We start from the raw sequence: 16,440 nt of genomic DNA, 5'->3' as shown, positions 1-16,440 counted from the left end.
AAACCGATAAAATGCACTTAGTAAGAAGCCCTGCTGGTCTGCATAACTGAATGTCCCTTGGGGACAGACGGGGCTGTGATGCATTCTGTCCTGAAGGTAGTGGGGCCTTCCCTGCGTCTGGGGCTTACTGATGGTGAGACAGCAGCGCAGGGTGAAAAACATACTAAGTTTCGGTTTACAGCTGTCAGCAGTATTGTCGGCCAGTGGGACGGAAGAATTAGGAGTTGCCTCTGTAAGGAGCTAACCAAAGCGCTCAACACTTAAATTTTTAAATTAAATATTAATTTTACATGTATAAATTCAGTAATACTTTTTACCAGATCAGCATTTAATTTTCCTGAGCTAAACAAAAATCTGATTGCTGAGGTTTTATAGTTTTCCTTCCTTTCTTCTGCAAATGCTTGCGAGTCCAGGGCCCACTGTGCGCCACAGCTCCCCTTGGCATCTGCGAACGGACGGCCGAGGCCTTGCCCCTGTGGAGCTGCTGCTCAGGGAAGGGAGGCCAGCCTGAAACAAATAAATAAAATCAGTGAGTTGGGAGGTCAGAGAAGGCTCCATGAGTATGTGCGCTGAGCAGGGAGCTGGGGGAAGAGCATTCCAGTGCAGAGGAACAGTGCGAGGGTCTGAGACAGGAACACATGTATGGTGTGGAGGAGGATGAGGAAGGCCCGGGTGGTTGGAGTGAGAGTTGGGATCTGGGCAGGACCAGGCACACCCTTGGAGGCCCCGGTGAAGGGCCCAAGTCTTCTGCTCAGTGTGATGGAAAGCCTTGGGAGGTTTTGAGCATTTGGGTTGCATTATGTAGGATTTGCTTTATCTCTAACAGTAAAATGAAAAAAGGAAGTGGCTTAAACAAGATAGTTTCTCTCTGTGTCACCAGGATACAGCTCAGGGCATCGCTGCGTGTGGCCCCGCACTCATGTCCAAGAGCACGTTTGCGTTGCAGGCAACAGGATGGAGGCAGGGACAGTGACCGGTAGGGGAGGGGGAGCAAAGAGCAAATCCCAGTGTCTGTTAAGGAAGTCCCACTTCTCTTAAACACGGACCAGAGAATACCACAGCCATAACCCAGCTGCACAGGAAGTTGGGAAAGTGGTCATTTCCAGATGGCCACGCCCAGCTGAATACTCTGTGATTTTGGAGCATGTTGGTTTGTGTGTATATGAAGAAGGTGAGGGGCAGCAAGCAGCTTCTGTCCTAGGAGTGAGGTGATTTGTTTTTAAAAGCTCAGTAACTATCATGGCTCAGGTATAAGGTGATGGTGCCCTGGGTGGGGTGGGCTAGCAGCAGAGGTGGTGAAAAGACGGCAGCTTCTGGATATCAGTCAAAGACAGAACTGATGGGATTTGTTGGCAGATGGGATGTGGGCTGTGAGGGAAAGAGAAAAGGATGACTGCTCTGACTCACTAAGATGAGGAAGATGGAGAGCACCAGGTTTTGCTCTTGAGTTTGAAAGTCAGAGTTTGAGCTGCTTTTCAGACATCTGTGTGGCAGTTTTTTAATAGGTTCACCCCTAACACTTGCAGGGCCCCAGGTAAGAGTCTACATTCCGTTATGTCTAAAAATTTGAAGTTATATATCAAGCTAGAAATCTTCAGATAAACTATGTTAAATCCTCATACCTTGAAAAATATGCTTCCATTAAGAACTGATAGATCAGGTTTGAGTTTGAGCTGGAGTTCATGCTGGGACGCAGTGGCCCAGGAAGGACTGGCTCTGGCCTCCAGCTTGCAGCCGCCATCTTTCTTTACCCACCACCAGCTACATCCTGCATCACAAGGGGTGTGTGGGCATCCATCCCAGCCTGCTTGTCCAAGCTCCACCCACCCCACCCGGCCATTCTTAAGGGCTGGGGGTCTGCACATGGATGATACGGTCTGGAGGGCAGGAAACATCTATGTATGTGGCCTCGGGGCCAATTAGGCAGGGAATCCCAGGGTCCCAGGTGCCCAAGGTGGTCTAGGAGGGGGCACGTGGCTCCTTGGCCACCCTGTGGGGAGTGGTGCACCTGGAGGAGGAACAGAGCTGGGCCCTCTTGGGGAGAGACTCAGGGCAGTACTTGTGAGTACATGGCATATATGAGTCTGATGCTCGGAGTGTGTGGGGCTGTTGATGTGAATTTGGGAGTTGTTGAGAACTGACCCAAAACAATCAGTCAATTCACAACTCTCAGAATTTCAAAAAATTTCAGTTCCTCCAGCAGGCCATGGGCCTTTCTTTTATAATTTTGCTAATTGTTATGTTATAATGAAAGCAAGTTCCCAACAAATTCTACCACATGTATAAAATTTATTAGCAGATAGATATAAAAACAGTTAATGGGGTGAGGTTGATGAGATCCTGGCTCTCTGTCCCTTGGGCCCTCTGTGAAGTATCTTGAAGTAAGCCGGACAGTATTGCAGTGTCAGGATGCAGCTAGCCTTTTGATCAGGTAGCAGCCAGGACTGAATTAGAGCCAGGAATGTAGCCCCAGGAGTCGGACTGCTGAGTCTCAGGTGCTCCAGCCAAATTCACGTGGGGCCAGAAGGGACCACTTCAGTGTCTCTAGCAAAACAACGTATCTTGAAAGAAGAGCTTTCAAATGCTAGCCGACAGTTCCTGATTGGAGTGCTTCATAGTATCCCCTGGGGTAGATTAAAATGAACTTACACATGTGAATCACTCTATGTGGGGTTATTTGAAAGCAGATGACAGATAATGTAACAGGAATCATCAGTGCTTATAGACAGTATTTAAAACTGGGGCAGGGGATCATTTAGGGAAATAAGTTGTGGTAAGAATCTGCATATTGAACCCTGGGGCATTCAGACACTTGGAAGTCAGGAGAAAGGGTCCAGCCAAGAGACTGAAGAGTAACTGATGAAGGAAGAAAACACGGGCAAGTAACAAGGCATTTCAAGAAGGGGAGCATCCTCACCCCCTCAAATTCTGTGTAAACCTTGAGTAAGATGAAACCGGAGGATAGCCTGTGGACTGGGCCCTGTGGGAGCCGTTAGTGACAGTCACAGGTGTGGTGTCAGGGAGCGGAGGGGATGGACTTCTGCCTGTGTGGCAGGAGGTGAGAATGGCAGGTGGTAAAACAGAGGCAGCGGATAGAGACGACTCTCCTGGGAGGGAGGCTAGCCCCAGAGAGGAGCAGACAGGTAGGGTCCCGGGAGGCAGACGTGTGTCCCCGATAGGTATTTTCCTTTTCAAGATGGGCAGTGTTAGAGCATGTTGAATGCCACTGGGGAAGATGTTGATCACGACTGGAGGAGCGTTTCTGGGGAAAAGACTACAGCCGTGTTCACTCTGCTCCTGTCTCCCCACAGCTGCTTGTCTGTGTGCTGCACTGGCTCAGGGCAGCCGCGTCCGCAGGTGGAGCCACACACTCAGGTGCCAGGCAGCTCGTCTTTGTCTCCGCAGCCCTTCACTGGGGATTCTGTCTGTGCAGGGTCACCTCCGACGGGCTGACTTTAGATCAGGATGCTGCGATCACTCCCCTCATAAACATCTCTTTCCACCAGGATTGCTCGATCTGGCTACATTTTATAGAGAAAATCGTTTGAAAAAACTCTGCCAACAAACTATCAAGCAAGGAATCTGTGAGGAGAATGCCATTGCGCTGCTCTCAGCTGCCGTGAAGTATGATGCCCAGGTAAGAAGAGCATCTTCCAGCGAGCCGACCCCTGGGAGAAGTCAGGCTAGCTGGCTCCTTCCTGCCTTAAGCTGAAATAAAGTCTAGGGGAATTAAAGATTTAACACAAAGTGCCAAAAAAATGGACCAGAGGAAAAAATAAAGAAATGCCATACATATATATATATATATATATATATATATATATATATATATATATATATATATATTAATGTATTTTATGTGTTTATATATGAACATGATATATGTAAATAAAGTTAGGGTGGGCCTCAAAGGCAGAAATCATAAACAATTGCTAGATCTAATTTCAAAAAGATAAAAATGCTTATACATCAAAAATACCAGAGAGGAAATTAGGAAGTAAATGATACACTGGGGAAAATATTTGTAATACAATGAAGCAAGCTTACCATAGCTGACATGTAATTTTTAAAAAACCAAAAAGAAAACATGAGTAGTTTGATTGAAAAAAATGGACTAAATGGATTTATGAACAAATAAAAATATAAGTGAAAATAAGATACAGTTTTCCAGCCTTCACACCGGGGAATTTTCAGAAATAGCACCGGCTGAGGATAACGGGTGTTCTCCTGAACTGCTGGGAGAGTGCAAATCAGCATAATCATTCTGGCAGGCAGTTTGGTATAGTATGAATTAAAAGCTTTAAAAATGTAGTTCTTTAAAACACTCACTTAGAAGTTTATCTTAAGGAAATAATCATGGATTCAGACAAAGATTTAGCTTCAAAGATGTTTCCTGCAGCATTGTTTATAATCTTTAAAAATTGAAAAAAGTCAGCATGAACAGGAGAGGATTGTTTAAAGAATGTTAAATACTATTCAGCATATATCACTGACTGAAAAACTGTAGTCCTTTTTTTTTTTAACAAGTATGTTTTTCTTTAAATAAAAATATTTTTAAAAATATTTTGAAGTATAGCTGAATTAAAAAAAAACCCAAATTATTATCTACATAGGGAAAAAGACTGAAAAATAAGTCGATGGTTATCTTTGAATGGTGGGATTGTGGATGATTTTTATTTCCTTATCTTTGCTTGTTTTTTCTGAACTTTCTACAGTGACCATGTATTGTTTTGATAATAAAGAAAGGAAAGAAAACTTGTCTTAGAGCTAAATCTTTAGGAAACAGGCCATACTTCTTGGAGCTGATTTCCTTAAGGATATCCTTTCCTTTGGTCAAAAAACAGGGACATTTTAGTGGTGGGCAGAAAAAAGGTTGTAACTTCTTTTCTGCTTATCTAAATAACAATATGCTTATTAAAGAAAGTTTGGAAAATAGAAAAAGTATGAGGAAGGAAATGACTCATCAGCCAGAAGACACTAATGTTTTCATAAGCTCCTTCTGATTTTTCTCTAGGTTCCATTATGTACATCTAAATACTTGATTATTTTCACTTAACATTTTAAAAACTCTTATCCACTTTGAAACATTGACATTTAAAAGCATAGTGAATGTGTGTCTTTCATCAAGGTAATAACATACTGGGCTCTTAGAACTTGCAGAATGCTTCATGGTCCAACAATATCTCTGTGCTTCTTTGAGTTTGTTAAAGTCGTGGTGATACTGCTGGACTCTGGTGGGCTGTCTCAGGTGGCACATAGTGTGTCCGTCTGAACGAAGACTTTTTCCTGTTCCCTGTTTATGTGAATTATTTGTATGGTTACCATTCTTTCACCCTCTTTTCTAGAAAGTAAGCTCCTTGAGGAGTGGCAAGGACTTTGTTTTGCTCACCACCAAATTCCTAGTGCCTGGGGTAGCTCCTGCCATGTAGTAGGTGCTCGTTAAATACTTGTTTCATGACTGTTCAGCTTTGCCTGTAGAGGCACTCACTGTAATTTACTACAGGCTGTCTAACTGATTGTGTGTTGGACCTTAAATTAGTATAATGTACCGCAAGTAAAATAGACCAAAGTATACTTAGTGTAAAGGTTTTTTATAAAGAACAGTGTATTTTATTTGACTAGTATTGTTACTTGCTGACTCTAATAAGCAAGAAATAGGCCTTTTCAGCAAATTATCCCTCATGTGTGACTACACTTAATACATAGTTAATGTGAGCGAGGGATTGTTCGAAGCATAGTTCATATCTTGTTTAATCCTCAAAATATAGGCACTGTAAAATATAGGCATTATTATTATGAGTCCCAATTTACAAATGAGGAAGCTGAAGCTCCGAGAGATGAAGTAAATTCCTAGCAAGCTAGTAATTGTGAAGCTGGAATGCAATCCAAGATTGGATAGACTTCAAAACCACACATTTAACTGCAATTCCCTATTGCCTGCCCCCCCCTGCATTTTAAAATCAGCAGTTTATGCATTGATTCAACAGATACCCACTGAGTGCCTGTTAAATGCCTGACACTGCTCTAGGCACTAAAGGTACAGCAAGTGAACAAAACAGACCCAAACCTCTGCCCTCGTGGAACTTTCTGATGGCTAAACGAATGCAATGTGTGATCGGTTAGGTGGTGATAGGTGATGTGGAAAAGTAAGGTGGAGAAGGGAGGCGGGAGGGCCAGGCTGAAATGAAAGCTGAAATTGTCATTTTGCTCAGGGAAGGAAGGTTTCACTGAGGAGACTCGGGCAAAGACTTGAGGAGGCCTGGAGGGGCTCTGAAGCCATGGGGCAGGACGACACTCGAGCAAGATAAAGGGACAGCTGGGTGTGGGTGGAGTAGGGCGAGGGACGGGGAGCGATGGGTGAGGGGATGGTGCTGTGGGGAGGGTGTATGTGCAGGGAGGTAGGGAGGCAGGGCCCAACAGGCAGGTTTAAGGGATCTGAGTTCTAACGTGAGTCGTGGGAGGGCTTGAGAGGAGCAGACATGATCTGACTGACATCCAGAAATAACCTGGCTGCTGGGTTGAGAATAGTGTGAGGGTGCAGGGCGTGGTGAGTTGGGAGGCGGTATTCAGTAAGCCATGAGGGTGGACTGGTCTGGGTTTTAGCTGTGCAGCTGGGGAAGAGTGGTGGAGTTTTCAATATATTTCCAAGGCAGAGCCAACAGGATTTGCTGATGGGTTGGCTGTGGGGTGAGGGACAAAAAAGATGACAGTTTAGGATGACTCCAAAGTTTTGAGCCTGAATATGAAAGGCTGAAATGATCATTTATTGAGATAGAGAAGACTGGGAAGAGCAGCATTTGGGGGGGGGAAATACGGGAATTTGATGTTGAAATTCAACATTTGTGATGTCAATTAAATATCCAAATGAAAAGCAAGTTGGATAAACAGGCCTGGGGTCCAGGGGAAGGTCCTCAGTGCAGAGGAGAAGTGTATTTAAAGCCGTAAGACTGGCGGGAGACAGGCAGGTGGGAGGATGACACACTCCATGTTTCCAGGTCTAGGGGTTTGGGAGCTGTTGGGAAAGGAGCCGGCAGGGAGGTGAGAGAAAAGCCAGAAGACTGTGTCCTAGAAGGCAGTAAGTAAGGAGAGAGTGTCGGGAAGGAGAGTCATCCACACACCGGCAGCTGCTGGGTCAGGGTGGGAACTGAGAACTGACCATTGGGTTTGGTGAGGAGGGACCTGTGGGGGACCCGGCAGCTGTGGAAACAGTGATGGGGGTAAAAGGCAGACTGGAGAATGGAAGTGGAGGAATTGGAGATGGGGAACAGACAGTTTTTCCCAGTAATTCTGCCATAAAGGTACAAAGAGAAACAGAACTGGTGGTGATTGGAGGGGTGGTGATAAGAGGTAGCACGTGTTATGTGCTTTTTTAAGCTGGAGGAGATGGAAGCACGTCTGTGTGCTGCTGGAGGTGATCCTGGCGGGGAGTAAGCCGATGAGGCAGGGACAGATGCTAGACTGTGTTCTTGAGGAGACAGGAGCCAGAGGGATCTGGTGAAAAAGCAGGGGGTTGGCCTGGGACAGGAGTGTGACCGTTCATCCAGAGTTACGGGAGAGAAGAGAGTCGGCAGGCGCACGTGCAGGTGGCAGGAGCTACAGCCTAAGAGCTCGCGGGGCCCTCTTCCGAGTGCTGGTTTCGCGGTGAAATAGGAAGTAATCTTAATTTAGAGCGAGGGTGAGACAGGCGGTGTTGGGGTTTTTCGGGTGAAGGCCTGAGGGTCTTGTAGGACAAGGGGAGGAGGAGTGACCTAGGAGAATGTGGTTGGATTGCAGGACAGAAGGAGGCCCCGTTTTAGATGTGAAGCTGTCGAGTGTGGCATCAAAAGCAGAAGCACTGTTTTCGGAAGGGCAATGGGCCTTGTTTTATGTGGATAGAAGCCATTATAACCAGGTCTCCCTCCAGGCCCAGGTTTCTTGAATTCTTAGAATCACAGGAACTCTTCCCAATTCCTGTCCTTTAATAATTATGGGAAGTTCTCCTAGAGAAGTAAGAGGGTGGATCCAAGTGGTGACAGCTGATGGTCCTTCCGTTCGCCCATTAATGAGCAGTTTTACTGAAGCTGTTGGATCTGAAAATGTCTTTGACATGCTGACTGGCCACCTGACTACTGACATGTATATGGTTTTTCTATTTTTTTGTTTTTCATTTATTTAAATTTATTTTTCTTCCAGTTTCATTGAAATGTAATTGCTTCCAGTTTTATTGAGATATAACACTTGTATAAGTTTGAGGTATTTCTTCCTGGTTCTGTCTTTGGAGACTGTACCTCTCTAAGAACTTGTCCATTTCTTCTAGGTTGTCCGTTTTGTTGGCATATAGTTGCTGAGAGCAGTCTCTTAGGACTTTGTACTTCTGTGGGGTCGGTTGTAACTTATCCTTTTTCATTTCAGATTTTACTGATTTGGGCCCTCCCCTTTTTTCCTTGATGAGCCTGGCTACCGGTTTATCAATTCTGTTCATCTTTTCAAAGAACCAGCTTTTAGTTCATTGATCCTTTCTATTTTTTTTTAGTCTCCATTTCATTTATTTCTGCTCTAATCTTTATGATTTCTTTCTTTCTACTAACTTTGGATTTGTTTTTCCTCTGGTTGCTTTAAGTGTCTAAGGTTAGGCTGTTTGAGATTGTTCTTGCTTCCTGAGGTAGGCTTGTATCGCTTATAAACTTGCTTCTTAGAACTGCTTTTGCTGCATCCCTGAGGTTTTTGGATCGTTGTGTTCTTGTTTTCATTTGTCTCAAGTATTTTTTGATTTCCTCTTTGATTTCTTCACTGATCCATTGGTTGTTTTGTAGCATATTGTTTAGCCTCCCTGTGTTTTCGGTTTTGTTTTTTTTTTTTTAACAGGTTTTTTTCTTTTAGTTGATTACTAATCTCATAGCATTGTGGTTGGAAAAGATGCTTGGTATGATTTCAGTTTTCTTAATTTACTGAGGCTAGCGTTGTGGGCCAGCGGTTCCTGGAGAAATGTCCCACGTGCACTTGACAATGTGTATTCTGCTTTCGGATGGAATGCTCTGTGAATATCAATTAAGTCCACCTGGTCTAATGTGTCATTTAGCTTGTATTTCCTTATTGATTTTTTGTCTGGATGATCTGTCCATCCATGTAAGTGGGGTGTTAAGGTTCCCCCACTATTACCGTATTACTGTGGAGTTCTCCTTTTACGTCTAGTAACAGTTGCCTTATATATTGAAGTGCTCCTGTGTTGGGTGGATGTATGTTTATAATTGTTCTATCTTCTTGGATTGATCCCTTCGTCACTATGTACGGTCCTTCTTTGACTCTTGTAACAGTCTATTTTAAAATCTATTTTGTCTGATGTAAGTACTGTGACTTTGGCTTTCTTTTGATTTCCATTTGTGTGGATTAGTGTTCAGGGATAAAATTAATAGGTTTTCCTCATGGAGTTTGTTTCTTTACTTACAGTGTACTGTGGGTTTGTGTGTATGTCGGCATGGCTATCACTATTGCTAATTTTTGTATTTTTCACCTTCTGCATTTGCTATAATTTATGTTTCTAAAGAAGGAAACATAACATGCAATGTGCATATGTAATTGCTTGGAGATTATTCAGGGCTTTATTTTTTTTTATGAATTAGCTTCAGCAACATAGAGAGGATACTTGAAAAGTTGACCACCAGCTGGCTGCACCTTGTCCTGGGTCAAGATGGCAGTGTTGCCCAGGCTTCGAGGCACATCGGAGTCTCTGTGGGCTTGACTCACTTTACCTCTCATTTCTCTGTGGCCAAAAAAGTGTCCAGCCACCTTATTTTTGATTCTTAAGTTTGTAGACGAATGAAGAGAAGCACTGCAGGACTGTCTTTGGCCCAGTGTGCAGCACAGTGAGCCCGAAGTCACCCAAGTGTGGAGTCTCTCTCAGCAGAGAGAAAGTCATGGTTTCTTCAGAACATTTTTCCCAATTCACGTTATTGAACCTGCATGCGATCTGAGGAAATCTAACCACCACATCCTTGGTCTTCTTGTAATGAAAAAAGAGCAGTGGCCTGTTATTGACTTCAGAGAAGCATTTCGCAGGATCACTATTTTTTTTTTTTTATAGCTTAAGCTTTTCTCAGAAACTCTTTACAGGTAGAACTATTGAAGCCCCTAGAAGAATGTAAAAGGAGTGTTGGGCTCAACATAAAGAAAATCTTTTAAACAGTTTACACAATGCCTTTATACAATAAATATTTATTAAACAAACAAAAAAGACGAGTGTCATACTCTGAACAAATACTGAAAGTGGAATGAGCAATACAAATACTGTCACTGGAAGACGGTCCAGAATTCTTGCAGGAGCTTCTCTCTGGGAAGAGAAAGTCTCACTCTTTGCATTGGTCAGTGTAGAGGACCTTGCACGTTTTACTGTATTTGAATTTTTCCAAGCATAGACTCATACTGGCTGTGTTGTTTTAAAACTGTGCCTCAGGTGTTGCTATGCCAGCATTTCTTCCTGTTGGCCAGCAAATCCTCCTTCCTTGCCTCTGTGTTTTAGAAATTTTCATGCTGTGTTGCATTGCATTGGGATGTACAAATTTGTTAAAACACTTTTATTGTCGTTCCTAGGATTTAGAAGAATTCTGCTTCAGGTTTTGCATAAACCATTTGACTGTAGTGACACAGACTTCAGGCTTTGCAGAAATGGACCACGATCTCCTGAAGAACTTTATCAGCAAAGCAAGCAGAGTTGGAGCCTTTAAAAACTGATCCTCACCTGCAGGAAAGAGTTTTTAGCATTTCCATTTTCCCTGCCAGAGAATAACTTCTCTTTAATAGTATTCATGAAGAGCTGCTTTTGGCTGGATACTTACATTCTGTCGAAAGAAGGATGGTGGGTCAGTCTCCTCCACCTTTTGAAACCCAGAGTCTACACGGAAGGCACTATAATGCTCTGATCAGATGTGACTGAGCTCAAGGGAAAAATTTAAATGTCTTATTACATTTACCATTTTGTCTTGTGGGTCACTTAAGTGGGAGACTTTTGGTACATGGGTCTTTAGTATATGCTATTCTGGCCAAATTTCCATATTCAGCAGGCTGATCTCACATAGACAGCTTGACAAGGAATGCTGTCACCACCACATTTTCAGCATCCCACACAGTGCCTTGCATATAGTAGGCACTCAGCTTATTATAAATCTTAATTATACCCTGAGAGCAGCTTTTTTCGTGGGATACTGGGTGAAGGAATAACTTGCACAGAAATAGATCTAAAGCAGCCTGTAGCTACTGAGGTTCATATTCTTCTGGTACATTGTTCTGAGAAATAGTGGCTAATTTCGAGCATTACTTAGAATTCACAAAAGGCCTTGGCAGTTAAATTGTCAAAGACCCAAGGGCTAATTTTAATCCTCTGTTTACTCCGAGTCATTAATTTCTCATATGGGATTATCGAATATGGAGTAATATCTTTGAATGAATGTTATTTCTGGGCTCATCTGCCTTACATAATTGCATCATGTCCTTTACTTCTGTGTTAAGAAAGATTCGCCTCTGTAAGTATAAATGATTTTGTGTTTTTCTTGTAGTTGACTTCTATGTCACCATAAAATAGATCTCTTCACTTAGCACAATATAATTATAAAGTACTGGCCGAAAAGGAGTGAATACTTGCATTTCATGGATAGCACTGAATAAGAATGAGCTAAATTTATACTTTAGATCAACACAAGTTAGCCAACTGCAAATGAGAAGCTGGAATGGGATGTAGGTTGTAGCATCAGTGTCTCCTAATGGGTATTGCACAATGTGATCTCATGTAAAGAACACTCTTGGAATTAGAAACCTTGTTCTGATGCTGAACTATTTGATAATAAAGTGCTTCTTTGCAGATAACAGAACAAACGTGTGGGTTTTAAAAAAATTCTTCAGAAGCAGCAAGATTATATTAACCTTATGTCTGTTAGACATACATAAATCTGTATATAATAGAGGCTATTTTTTAAAGCAGTTACTCAGGTAAGGTATCATAGCAAAGCCCACTCCAAAACATAAGTGGCTTATAAACAACGTAATTACTGTTCATACTACTGCCTGTGACCACTCTTACTGCTGAGGTTTGGAATCCTGTTTCTTTTTGTTTGTTTTTTGCTGACCTTGCCTGCTAGAGGCAAAGTAGGCTGGATGTCTCTAGTTCTAAATCACAGTCCTATTTTTGGAACGATAGAGTATTTGTTATTTTAAAACTCAGCCCTGCACTGCTGGTTTTCACGTTTGGGTGGATTTGCTATTCCATCCAGCAAAGGGACATTGAGACATGTGTATGAGCAGTAGCCCCTATGCGTGCTGTCCCCGATCAAAGCCGTTGCCTCTTACAGTGTCCTCCCAAACCTTCCCTTCCTCTTTCTTGTCCTTTTCTGACAGGGTTGTCTGAAGTTCCTCAGTGCCTTTTTCTTTTATGAGCTCATTTCGTATAAAAACTGGAACACTCAAAGGGAACAGGTAAGTGTATTTAGGGATGAGAAATGGATTACCTGCCAAGCACCACAGCAGGTCAGCACCCACACTGCCAGGGTACATGTTATTAGGAAGTGTGGATGGAGTTTCATCCACATTACCTCTAAGTTGTGTTATGTGTCAATTTGCACAGCTGTCTCTCAGTGTTGCTCATTTCTGGGCACAAAAGAATAATCCCTGAAACTTTTACAAAATATAGATTCAAGGATTCTAATTCAGTATGTCTTAAGAACCTTCGCAAGTAATTGTGATGTTTTGCCGAGAATGAGAGTCACTGGTTTAGCCTTAAAACCTGGGACACCAAACAAGAAGAGCTAATTTTAGACCAGTAAATGACTGAGGAGTCCCGTGGTGACGTCTCTCTGACAAAAACATGCTTTCTCTCTTGTCTTTGCTGATAGGCTGGCCATCCGTGCGCCTGTGTGGAGGACAACAGCACTGTTTCCTTCATTGCTTTCTAACAGGTGAGTGTCTGCAGCGCTCAGAACCGTGCTGTTCAGTTAGGGACATGTGAGGGAGGAGGTCCATTTTCATGATGATACTGCACCAGAAATGAATGGAGCCTTTCTTTTACCTAAGTTCATCTGACATTTTCCATCCTCGAGTTTTGTTTCCTCTCTGCTCAAACAAGAAGTTCAATGTTCTAGTGCTTCCTACATAACTGTACCCTAATTTACACAGAGAGAGGTTTAGATTTTACGGGAGTAAAGCAGCGTCCTCATCTGCTGAGAGGGGGTTTGTGAAGATACTGTTTATGCTTCTTAAAAAGTGAAGGTTAATGTTCTTCATCTGAGACCTGAAGAAACTGCCAGTCATTCTAGACCATAACCTGGTGAGTTTTATTTAGAGTCAGAATTCTTGACCCGTGACAATGAAAAGGAAGCAACTGCAGATTGCGTGGTCTTGGCCACCTTACTGATCCTCTCCGTGCTATTAGCACAATAAATGGGTTGGGAGGATTGTAAACAGAAAGGAGAAATCATACCATACTGCTGTTTTTCTTTGCCAACACATAAAGACATAAACCATACTGATTTTCTCTCACTAAATTCAGTTAAAATCAAAACATTTCCTGTTCAGAAAGTAACTGATGTTGGTCTGTGGAATAAATTTAACTTTTACGTTAAATTGTCAGCATATGTCAATACTAAAGATAAGTATAGTCCCAAAATAATGGACACAAAAAAGGCTTTCTAAGAATAGATAACTATTCCAGCTTCATATTAAAAGAGTTGTTTTAATTCCATTAAGGCATTATACAGTGTTACTACATTTCTATTTAAGAAGCCTTACTTGTGGTAGAAATTTGCTATTTCTAGAGGCAAGGTTTCAGGTTGTCCTGTAAAACAAAGGAAAATTCTACTGAATAAATCCTTACCAATGCTGTGCACGCTGTCTGGTCCAAAAATGAGGAAGAAAAAATGCGTATACAGGTAAGTTTCTATGAAACCATCCGGATGGTACTAGAACTAATATGTGGGTTTTCCCCTGCCATTTGTACCAGAAAACTGTAATGAAAAGTAAATACATGAATTTGAACTTGTCCCTTTTATTATAGAGTGTTAATTACTACACTACATTAATCTCTGAAAGTGATCAGTTTTCTGTGATCCAGACTAAAAAATTTTAATGTCACCAAGGCTGCTTGATTTTGCCCTGACCTGAGAGATAAGAGACTGCATTTCACGCGAGATCCCATCCGACATAAGGAGTGGAACAGTAAAGAGGGAAGAGTGAGAACCTGGACAAGAGTTAAAGCAAGTAAGTGTTTGGTAAAATGGGGAAGGACTAGGATGAAACAAGGTATTTCTGTCTGATTTTGGTTGATATTTTGAGAAGTTGGGTAGGAGGAGGGGTAGGAATCAAGTGTTCTATTGGCTGTGAGAGCTCTGACTTCCATGAAGTGGTCAGGGCTGGAGAAATAAATCTGAGAATCATCAGCATCTATAAAGCCCACTGAAGAAGGCCAACAATGGATGAGATACTAGGAGAGAATCTAGAAACAGGAGAGAACGTTAGTACACTTAATACAAAGACCACATCAACCATTAAGACTCTAACTAATTTATTTAAAAATAGACAAACTATTATTAATTGTAGAAAATAGTAACAGAACAGTTTTAAATGTACAGTTTTAACCAATACAAAAAGCAATAAAGCGATCTCTGAAACCTTAAGAAAATTTCAGTACACGATCTCTGACGTTCCTAAAATTCTGGCACTAATTCTAACATGAACTTATTATTAGCAAGACACCTGGAAATGTGGTAAGCCCTTGACCTAAAAGCTGTCTGATTTGTATGATATATTCATGCAGAATGAATGAGGAAATGGGATAAAGCTTTCTAGTGACTGTTATCCAGACAACTGTCAAAAAATAAGTTTGAAACTTAATTGAGCACAAAATAAAATTTTGTTTTCTAATAAGACCAGATTTCTTTTTAAAAAGAACTCTGAGTTTAGACAAAGTGATTTTCCTAAAAGCTAGTAGATGCTACCTTAAATACCATCTATTTTAAATTATACCATCTCTAAATAAGTTAATCACACAAGATAGTTTAAATACACCTTTAGGTGCCAGGGTGGGGTGGGAGCGCGCCTCTTTTTCTAATGTAGCTATTTTAACTTGAAGCTTTTGCACAAAAGCAGAGAGAAGCATTAATGCCAAACCCAAAGACCTTTGATTACCTGCAGTTTTGGACTAGAAATAATGTTGCTTTGAATGTGCCAGTGTTAGACCATACTGGATTAAAAAAAAAAAAAAAAAAAAGACAACTGCCAGTTCAAAAGATACACGGAAGACATGTACCATTCCAGAGACAACATACCCTCTTCCCAAATTTAGGAGGGCAGAGTAATTGCTGAGATGCAATTAGATAAATCTCTAAGAAAAAAAAAAATTAAGGCTCCTATAGTTAACAGTCTGTTTGTGGAGTAAAATTACATTGTATCTTGATTCTTCAGGACCCAGAAACATTAGAAAGTGCACTTGGGGTATACCGTATTAGGGTCCTCTACAGCAAAGCTCTAGCTGAACACTTTATTTTCCAAGTACTATGCTAGATGGGCACTTTATGAATTCAGTGATCTGAATGGTATAAAAACCAGGAGGACTATCAAAATAACTCTTTAAAGCATGAGTTGGATGAAGAAAAGAATCAAATTCTCACAAGTCCTGAGGTATGAAATCTGTATCAGTAGTATGACAGTGTCTTGTATGTTTATACTTTGCTTTCGGCTTGTATTTTAAAACTAAAATTTATAAAAAAAAAAAAAAACACAGTACATCCATTTAGTTTCCACTAGTAAACTAAAATCTAATGTGTAAAAATTAGTCTTTTTTTTTTTTTTTTTCTAATTTCTAATACCTGTGTTAGCACAAGAGTTCAGGATCATTTGGGTGAATGGAGGGGCAGTCAGCCAAATTGTATTTGGAAGACAAGACGCATTTTTCTAAGGGTGGTCATGTTAAATTAAAAAAATAAATATAAATTAATAAAAATAATAGCAAATATCACATACATGCCACAAGTACTCTGAGAGGCGTGGGCTGAGAGCTCGCACCCCCAGGCTATCCTGCCATTTGTAAAGTGGAGCAGTTTTACTTTGGAAATGGAAACATCTGCTACAACTTTTTAAATGGCAGGATTTACACAAGATTTTCAATCTTGTACAATAACAATGTATGTTCTATTGACTACAATGTTGCAAGTGGCTTAGGAATCCCCTGCACAAATACTCAATGTGCATCTATGCACTTTACATCCACAAAAAGAGCTGAAGGCATATATTAAATGCGGCCGTGAACAGAACCTGGCAGAGTTCTAGTCAGATCTGTGGGAGACAGTGAAGCTGGGTGTGTACAGGGTGCCTTCCAAGGTCGTGAGCGCCTCACTTTTCTTCCCTGTGTGAGGTATCCATGCTATCATTCATTTTCTGCTTTTGCATTCGTGTTCGAGTAGATGCTAGAAAAAGGATGAAGAA

The 16,440-nt window shown here is 41.6% G+C and overlaps 2 protein-coding genes across 21 annotated transcripts in view; one reads left to right on the top strand and one right to left on the bottom strand.

The window, feature by feature from the left end:
* RCBTB2 (RCC1 and BTB domain containing protein 2) overlaps positions 1-16,440 on the top strand; it is a 125,722-nt gene that overhangs the window by 83,340 nt on the left and 25,942 nt on the right. For 15 of the 20 annotated variants that reach the window (XM_064493169.1, XM_064493167.1, XM_064493168.1 and 12 more), the window contains 2 exons: positions 3,507-3,637; positions 10,567-15,231. In XM_064493169.1, the coding sequence (XP_064349239.1) occupies positions 3,507-3,637; positions 10,567-10,707 (272 nt within the window). In that variant the 3' untranslated portion in view covers positions 10,708-15,231. Of the gene's footprint in view, positions 1-3,506; positions 3,638-10,566; positions 15,232-16,440 lie in introns of those variants that run through there. The other 5 variants (XR_010383622.1, XR_010383621.1, XR_010383620.1 and 2 more) reach the window with 4 other exon arrangements.
* Positions 14,505-16,440, bottom strand: part of RB1 (RB transcriptional corepressor 1) — a 106,996-nt gene continuing 105,060 nt past the window's right edge. The window contains 1 exon segment of the mRNA XM_031466439.2: positions 14,505-16,421. Within this exon segment, the coding sequence (XP_031322299.2) occupies positions 16,348-16,421 (74 nt within the window). The 3' untranslated portion in view covers positions 14,505-16,347.

Source organism: Camelus dromedarius, chromosome 13 (genome assembly GCF_036321535.1).
Source record: "Camelus dromedarius isolate mCamDro1 chromosome 13, mCamDro1.pat, whole genome shotgun sequence".
Lineage (NCBI taxonomy): Eukaryota > Metazoa > Chordata > Mammalia > Artiodactyla > Camelidae > Camelus > Camelus dromedarius.
Note: the sequence above shows the minus strand (reverse complement) of the source record. Positions and strands in the feature narration are given on the sequence as shown.